This window comes from Varroa jacobsoni, unplaced genomic scaffold (genome assembly GCF_002532875.2).
Source record: "Varroa jacobsoni isolate VJ856 unplaced genomic scaffold, vjacob_1.0 scaffold_765, whole genome shotgun sequence".
NCBI lineage: Eukaryota > Metazoa > Arthropoda > Arachnida > Mesostigmata > Varroidae > Varroa > Varroa jacobsoni.
Genome location: NW_019213667.1, coordinates 260479 through 270112, shown reverse-complemented (window position 1 = coordinate 270112; position 9634 = coordinate 260479). Strand labels below are relative to the sequence as shown.

Below are 9634 nucleotides of genomic sequence, written 5' to 3'. Positions count from 1 at the left end.
ATATGCGGAGAAGGCCAAAAAGAAAAAGGTCTGTAGTGGAGAGAAACATTCTTCACACCATTCTTTTTCGATTAGGCCACAAGCAGGCTCAAGCTAAATAATATGACGCCAAATTAAAAGTTTTTAACTTTTCACAGTAGCCAGCTGCATCGAATAGAAGACCTTTAAAGCAGTGGTTTTTAGCACTGAAAAATAAAATCTTATTTTTTCACATGAATACTTTGATAAAAAAAAAAATAAAAAAAAACATAAGAATAAACAGTTCTTTGAAACTTTTCTGTTTCGTTCATCTAAAAGTAAATAAAATTTTTCCTATTGGCGTTATCTATTCCAACTTTAAAATAGTCGTTGCAGTGCAAGGTAATTTCAGTTTAGAATACCTGTGGCGATATATTTATTACAATAGGTACTTTAAAACACCTTTACGCCGCGATTGTATTTCTTAAATAACACGTGAATAAAGAACTCCTCTGAAATTGTGTCACTCGAGACGATCTTCTTTGATTTCCCTTTAAACAAAATTAGTCCAAAAATAATAAATTGAATTTCTAAAAAGAACGCGTTTAGCACTAAATTAGCACTAAAAAAATATTGACCATATCAACGGCATACTAAAAATACTGATATAACATTACGTTTTTGTGGATGCTGTGAATCTTATGATAGCACTCGAAACAAAAGTAACTGTATTCCGCTATAAGAATCCTCCAAGACGACCTAAGACGATGCAGTAAGGAAATAAGACACCTTCTTTTTACTACTTAAAATGTATCGCACTGTACTACCGATACAGAAACTGAACGCAAAAATATGCACTAAAGGATGTTAATTTAAATATGTGCATACATTTTTCTGACTCATTAATGTTTAACAAGCATTGGTGGCTCAAGGGAGATTTGCACTATGCTGTTGAATTTCCCAGGTTTATGAATGTAAGCATTTCTGGCTGCATTTAATGATATGAGTCACATGTATAATAGCACACTTACTGATTTAAACTTCGATTACTCGACACGACGAGACAAGAAGAACAAGATTTGCTAAAGAAGATACACCAGATATTTTCCGTAAAATGGAGCACTGTCAGGAGGTGCAAATTGAGGTTAAGGATTTGCAAGTGCTATTAAACAGAAGACCACAGAAAAAAAAATGCCATCTGTTGACGTAACGTACTGCACATTAATAAACTCTGATGTACAGTAAAACTGGATAGTGATTTTATGAGAATATATACTGTACATGTGGCAAAGTAAATAATAAATACTTTTTGTACATAAAAGGGGGAGTAGCACGTACGAAGTTAGGTGTCACTTCAGAGAAGTTTACATCGCTTTTATAGATACGAATCGTACTTGTACAACAATAGACTGATTTCACTAATTTGAAGACGATATAGATAACTACTACGCAAAGTATGGCGTGGACAGAGATTACGTTGCATAATTTCCTTACTTTTTTTAGGTCTAGAATAGTTTTATTTTCATAATATTGGTTAATTAACGCTAAAAGTATTTTAAATCACAGATATCATGTTCCCAAAAAATTACGTTTTAAGATTAAGAAGTCTGTATAGCTTTCTACTACCATGGAGCTGTGTTCCTATTGCCTAATATTATTTACACTTCTTGCACTGTTAGCATTTGCTTGCTGTAATATGGAAATAGCTTAGCTTCTACTAAACAAAATAAACCGTGTTTAACACTAAGCTGGAATATGGGCTTAATACCCACCAAATCTCATCCGCTTTTTTATTTGCAAACATTTTAAGTTTTCTTGACACATGGTAACGTGTTTTCATAGTGTGAAGACATGATACCTTGATTTCGCATCAGGGTCTTAAGTTGTACAGATATCTTTTATTATTACAGTAGTAACCAAAGCGACGTAAAGTGGTCTTTTCACCCAAATCACAACATCTCTGAACAATCATATTCCAACAACAATCATTTATTTTTATTTGGTAATGACAATGCTCATTCCTTAGTGGTCTAACTATATGCGACATTAGATACATGTTCCTAACGACTAGAAAAGCAGACAGCTTCCTCAGCTGTTCGTGTTTTGTCAAGACTCATCTTTTAGTTTATTTGGCTCTCAAAGTACGTCTTCTTTTTTTTTATTTTTTTTAATGATTGATTACTGATTGGAAAGATTGGCACTGCGCTACGTATGAAACCAGCTGTAAATACTATATTTTTAGACTTCTTTCGGGATCAGCTTCCGTCTCTTGTTCAAGATATATACACAATACTAATATGTAGTAATTGCATATCTGAAATATACTTTTTTTTTAATCAATTACAATATGCTTTATAATTCAGATCAATTAACCTGAAGACCATCATCTAACTTTATATCTCACTGTGAATTTCTCTCGTTCACACCGTTTGTGTAGGCATACTTATATCTACGACATGTACATCCAGCAGAATAGCATTAAACGGCGTACAAGTTCACATGTTTTCGCCTGTTGGTTACCCAAAATAGCGCTGCTGCAACGTTTTCTAAGATTCGCGGCGATCTAATACAGTTATTATACATGCTCTCAGACTTCGTTCCTTAGATATATTTATTCTTCTAAGATATCTCAAAATATGACATTTATAATATGTTGAACACCCTGCAAACATCCAGCCATAAACAATAAAAACACATAAATGACCTTTTCCAATTTGGCGCCGTTTTTCTCCTTACCTGACCCAGAAATGCCCTTCATTTGCTATGTGTGCTTTATTAATTTAAGATAATGTTTTGGTTCTGCTGTGTAGGAAGCAATACTAGTGAGCACTTCTGGCAAAGACCAAACTTTCAGAATTACACACTTAGTAGTTACTCGGGTATAAGTTACGTACTTGTATAGCAGATTAAAAGGCTATACAGTATATAGCTGTTAAATGCCCGCTTCTTACAAAGAAGTCATTTAGTGTGAATATATTGTAATCGAATATTTTTTGTAGTATTTCATGTTGAATTTTCGAAGCGCGCGGTGTAATTTATCGCCACCTAAAAAAGCGTTTTCTAAAACCTGGGGTTACGAGACCTTGCTAACTTTAGTTCGACAAGGTTTAAGCACGGGGGTTAAAAAAATGCCGGAAATTGGAGAGAAACGTGATGCATCATCGCTAGGGGATACCACTATTACGGATGTGGCTGAACAAAAAAAACCTCGAACCAGCGCTGAAACTCGCCTACTCAATCAGGTACATCCAATGGGACTACTTAACCCACCCCTGCTTGTTTCAGTTTTTGCGTTATTAATCTAATATGAAAACTTATCTTACTCAACTTATAGGGTTACTTGGTCTTTGTACTACTAGTAAAAAGATCCTAAGCTGTTTATAAACATTTAATTGCGCGGCCGGTTAAATTTGTTGTCGCCTGAGCGCCGTGACTAAACCTTAGTACACTTCAACATGTGAAGTAAAGCACACAATTTCATAACTTAGAGTAAAAGAAGGAAAAAAGTATTTTTGTCTTTCAAGTGTTTCCTAACGCGTTGTACTACTTTTTCTTTGACACGGTAAAAGGATTGGTCTGTTAATATGGTCAGCTTTGCAAATAATTGATGCAAACATTGAAATGTTTTGCGTAATATTTTAGACTTGTTATATTTTATTTTGTTATAACTCATCGCGTGCCACAGACCGAAGCGGTTGCTGCGCCTGATGGATGCAAAACCTTGAAGACTTCAGAGACAGATAATTTAAAAAGCAGTTCGTCAAATGCGGATTTTGAACAAAAATGGAAACTCAAAAAGTTTGCCATGTGTCTCATGTACTGTGGGAAAGGGTACCTCGGCATGCAGAGGAATCCTGGCACAAAAACGATTGAAGAGGATTTACTCAGGGCATGTCTTAATGCAGGATTAATTACGGAGGACTCGTACAACAATCCACAAAACATGATGTTCCAAAGGGCCGCTAGGACAGATAAGGGTAAGCCGCTTCGTCAAAGACGCACCAACCTATATTAGATATTAATACGTTATGCACAAATTCTAGACTAAACACAATGTGCATTACACTTAATGAAGGTGTGAAAATGAAGTTCAGCAGGGTCAGCGTTTGTGTAAAAGCTTTTGATATATTTAGTGGATCTGTAAACGGTGAACTTGCATAAAGCTTCTAATAAAGGAGAACATGTTTGGGTCCAGGCGTATCTTTTAACTGGAAGGTCTGGTGCAAGGCGACACGTTTTGTAATAATATTTATTTGAGATGACTGTGAAGAAACGTGATTCTTGGCGTAAAGAATTTCACAACTGTCGGTTCGGGACTATTTTTGGATGTTGGCACACCTGCTTCTAATTAAATTCCTTTAATCATATGTTACCGTTTTTTAGTGCTCGATACTAACTATGCTTTTCTCAACGAGAAGGGAATCCAAACCTATTTTATTTAATGTTTCTTTTGCTCAAATAAAAACCGGCGCTAATCGTTCGTATACAAGTGAATATTCTTTCAATTATTTAAGAACGTGTGGTATTACTAAACAGAGATTGGCTGCCTTTTTTTGAAGTATAGCTTTTTTGTGGCTGCTTTCGCCAGCTCTTTTTATGCTCAATTGAGAAGCAAAAATAACGTATCTAGAATTTTCGTCTGAATATATCGCTTACATTTTTTTTCATTTTCTCAGATTTCACATGCCAAAAACCTGCTGTAACAATTACCAAGAAAAATTCAGAATCTTCAGCAAAGTCTATCTTAGATACTTTTAGGAACTGCACTTTCGACGACCTCAAATGGCTGTATGGGATGCGAGTAATAAAACACAGTATGTTAGAAAATGTTTCATAAAAAATTTATTTTAAGATAGCTAAGCTAGGTTAACATGCATATTGTTATTAGACTGACGAGTGAGCTTAGCCTATTCTACCATTAATTCAGTTAACTAATCTGATTCGATCAATTCACATCCAGCTCAACATGAGCTTACAGCTCGGAAACAGACTAGCTGTTCATGCGTTCCGATCATGTTCTATGTGATACGTTATTCCTTTACAGATACTTTATCGGTTTATTTCAGGACGAATTAGTTAGTATTATACAGACTCTAAAATATTATAGCTTGATTGAAAACCTACACTTTTCTGAGCTAGTTACTTGGTTACAATTTTTCTGAGAACTCCTGTTGCAAAATAGTGTTATCGCGAGCCAGTTTTACGGCTATAGTACACTTATCTTCCTGATTATGTTAATTCATTGCATCATTTCTGTCAAAGCTGTAATTCTATAACCGTGTTGTGGTAATTGCTTACCCTGCTGTGCTAATCTCGATAGCCTGCTGATGTAAAATTTAGCATAACTTGAATTGTGATATATACCAGCCGGTATTCTGTTGCACGGCCGCTTCATCGCACACCTTTGCACTTGTCTTCTTCTCTCATTAAAATGTTTACGAGAATTAAGAAGTTTACTTGATGTTGCATTCATTTGCAGGTTGTAGCTAGCTGGCCGTGATGATTCTCTTTTCCTAGTTCTTAATCAGTTAATATCTTAGCAGCATTTATGCCGCTATAGCTAAAGACAGATTGCCTACCCCATTTTAAAAAAATTCTAACAATCACGTTGTTGCGCTGTAGTTATCTGATCAGCCTGTTCTACTACAGAGTTGTCGAAAAATTACTGATAATTTTTTTTAGCTACAAACTGGGGTAATAATAACGAAAAAAACTTCAAAATATTATTGAAAGTATAAAAATATAGCAGAAGTAACATGTAAATGGAAAACTTACATTACAATAATGGTATAAGCTATTGATGGAGGAGGTTGGAACCGAAAAAAATTCAAATAATATTTGGCTATAAGACAATCTCATTATAGAAATTTTTCAAGCAAATAGATAGGGCAATGAGGTACCATAGAACATCCCGCCCGTTCCTCAGACTTAAAACCAATGGTCTTTTCGTGGGAATATCTTAAAAGTAAAGTCTACGTGAGAAAGTCAAGGACTCTAAAAAATATAAACGCGGCAATTAAGCATTAAATGAAATATTTGTTGAAGTTGCGTATCAATAGCAATTATCAACAGTGTGTTAATCGAAACGGTAATAATTGCGAACATCTGTGGTAGGAAGAAAAGTCAAATATAGAATTTGTGTAGATTCTTTCTATGAGCAATTGAAATGTTATTCAAATATAAATAAAAGCTAAAATTATCTTGATTTACACTGTGCATGCATTCTTTGGGACACCCGCTATCATTACATAATTTAGCAATTGTTCATCAGCGTTTACTAGAAGGATGGCTATAAGATTCCTTTTTGACGCATTTACCTATTCTTATTGTGTGAACAAGTCCTCGGAATCTCCTTTTTGGTACAGCATCGAAGACTTTGCTCCACTAAAAGGTCAAGCCGGGTGAGTCTTGTTGGAGTTATATGGGCCTTCCCGGCATGCTAGTCATCTGCTATAGTAACCATTTGTTAATGCTAAAATTTGAATGGCTGCATATGCATTCTTACCAATGCAATGCACTCAAAGAGATGCGGACTAGCATCCTACACGGCTCCGTCTGGCAGAATATTCAGGCACATTTGCAATGTGCCATCACTAGCGTAGCTGATGGTGTAACAAAAAACCCTATGGGGATAATATTTCTACTAGTGATGACAATACCATTGTAGACTTACTAAACTTACCATTGTCACAATGGCTTGCACATGCTAAGATTGGCGTGCTTATGTAGTTTTTATATAAGCAGAGGCTGCGCTCTAGTAGCTCCAATGAATTGTACATCTTCTGCTATTCTCTTTTTCGTGTGCCCCGGGAGTTTAAAAAATAATATATAAAAACTTTGGCCAAGTAGCAATAATGTTTGACCTAAAACCTCTCATTAAACTAGCCGAATGCGCTCCTTTTTATCCATGCATCGCAAATTCGAATGTTGAAATCGCATCGAATCAAATCAAAAATCAGCTATTGGTGACTTGCAACATCAGAATAAATCATTTAATTCGTACGCATACCTGAAGATTTCGTTGGGCAATAGAATATACTGTTTACAACGAAAAACCAGTGCTGCAAAATTACTTTTAGTTTTAATAAGCACACAGCAGCACCGATTTAAATTCTTGATCATAAGAGTTAGTCTAGCTTATAAAAAAAAACGTTGCACGCACAGTAGTAGCATTAACCATTGTTTTAGAATAAAACGAACTATACTGACGCTTGGTTCGAACTTAGACTGCCACGTGTTATTAAATTTAGTAAACAAATAGTTTAGTAGTATGATCTAGTTTATAAGATTTTAATGGTTACAGGTCTGAGGACTGAGTAGGATTGAACGTAGAATATATTGACAGTAATTGAAAAGCATCATCTGCGATGATTACTTAACATTTTCGTTAGCCGCAAAATTGAATTAGAACAAGTTGAAAAAGCAAGTATCAAATACACCAATAATGATCTAATATGTTACTCTCCCTGTAATGAACTAACAATAACGGTTTACGAATTAATACATGAAAATTTTTGCGTTTGCTACGCCAGGATCAAATGATATAATAAGCAGGTTAAATTTAAGCGAGCATACAACTATAGCAAAAAGTTAAGGTATGTGTTCTCATGTTCCTTAATATAACCATACGAGACTGACTATGACTGTCTAAATTATTATTCTGCTTATACTTCAAATCGACTTGTTATGTATTTTTTCTTTCATTAGGTGTGTCGGCAGCTCGGCAAGTCGTTTCCTTGAAGCTACCAACAACAAAAGGCAGCCCAGAAGAAATGACAGGGGCTATCAACGCGAGACTTGTTGACCAGATTCGTGTGGTTGGACTCAAAAGAGTCACGAAGAATTTTAACTCGAAGAACAATGCCGATGCCCGGACATACAGTTACGTTATGCCCACCTTCGCATTTGCTCCGCCAGATGTAATTGCTAATGAAAAGTACAGGCTTACATCGGACAGAGTCGAAAAGGCTAATAGCTATTTGAAGGTAATCTGAAAAACAGGTACAGTGTTACAGTCTTTGACAAATGTTTTGATTAAGTTGTAAAGTTCTATTAAGCTTACGTAAATATAACATTATATACTTCTCAACAAACTACAGACACTACTTTTAGTAATAGAATCAACGCGAGTTTTTTTAATGTACTTTGTTTACATTATATATATATATATATATATATATATATGTTTAAAATGATTTAGGTTATATGTGACCTAAGGTAAAATATTAGGCACTTTCGTTTTTAGTTTTCTTTCTCAAGTGAAGTAAGCTACGTTGTTCTGAACAATTCTGAACACTTATAATTTTACAAGGCCTCTAATCCCACAAGGCATATAGGAATAAAGTGGATCTATATATAACAAAGCATATATATATTTATTACTGTTATGAAATGAATTTCAAGTCCAATATTCTAGTTTATACTAGATGTACCAGGGGGCTATGCTGACTAGTATTTTACTAAGAGTTTTACGGAAATGCACAAGTGTTAACTTCACTCGATGTATTTGCTACAGCGAGATTGTTTCTTTTGAGATGCCTAAAGGTGTAGCTGTCGAGAAGGAAGATGCTATTATTCTAGTTACACAGGAGAGGTCCACTGCTGCCGCAGGCACGCAAGGGAACTGGCTAAAGCAACAATTGACTGTAAATGTAAAAAAAACAGTGAAGGTAGTATAAGACCTATTTGCTAGAGGATACTGAGTGTGTAGTAAGTGCAGATTGATATCACAGTATAACGATAATCATGTATCTTCTAAGATCTTTTTCTAAGAATGTACTGAATCGATTTCATCCCAACAAAGTTGCGAACATCGTAATATGCAATTCTACATCCAAACTTGAAAAGCGATTTAATTGGGTAAAAAAAAGCAAATTTTATAATGTTTTCCTCTCAAAGGCTTTGCTTTTTAGTGTGGCTTTTGTATAACTTCCTGGAAATCGATAAATGTTATAATCGAGTACTCTGTAAGCAAGTAATATTTTTAGTACATCAGTGACATATTAATATAAGATAAACGTTACTACTATGAATAAAGATAATGTAATATCTTTGTTAGTTTTGCATTTATTAATTAAAGTTTCAGTGCATGTTTTTTTTTAAGAAAATCAGCAGTTTTTCAAGTTGATGAAAAATTAAGTATATAAGAATAAGTAAAGATCAGATGGTGTTACAAATAAAATGTTTTTGTAAATTTTTGCGATATCAGTGCTTCAATGATGCAATCTTTTTACTTTTCCTAAATAAATAAAAAAGCACAAAACAACGAAACAGATAATATTATAATTAATAAACAATATTAGAATACTTAACAATATTGAATAGCAATTTGTGGCCCTCGTTTGCCCAGAGTTAACGATATTTCATACTGTAGCATCTGCCGTGATACATTCATTTTGGTCTTAAGATTCGCCTCAGTGATACCCAGTCGGTGAAACTTTTTGTACTTATTTAAAAATTCCATTATTCTAACAGGGAGCCCTTTGCAGGGCTACGCTCTGCGTAATATAATGGCGCAGTGTAACGTAATGGTAACCCGTAAATCTGAAATCTGTAATCATATGGCCTAAATAGTTTTAGTAAATTCACTACCTGATATCGAGTATCGCTGTTTAGCTTAAAACGGTTAGTTCTTTTCCAGTACAAAAGTTTTTTAATCGTAGTGCACCTATATATA

At 34.6% G+C, this 9634-nt stretch overlaps 1 protein-coding gene across 1 annotated transcript in view; it reads left to right on the top strand.

Moving 5' to 3' along the window:
* The first annotated feature begins 1997 nt into the window (after nucleotides 1-1997).
* Nucleotides 1998-9634, top strand: part of Pus1 (Pseudouridine synthase 1) — a 12282-nt gene continuing 4645 nt past the window's right edge. Inside the window, exons 1-4 of the mRNA XM_022838499.1 lie at nucleotides 1998-2099; nucleotides 2958-3200; nucleotides 3644-3935; nucleotides 7666-7943. Of these exons, the coding sequence (XP_022694234.1) occupies nucleotides 2013-2099; nucleotides 2958-3200; nucleotides 3644-3935; nucleotides 7666-7943 (900 nt within the window). The 5' untranslated portion in view covers nucleotides 1998-2012. The remainder of the gene's footprint in view (nucleotides 2100-2957; nucleotides 3201-3643; nucleotides 3936-7665; nucleotides 7944-9634) is intronic.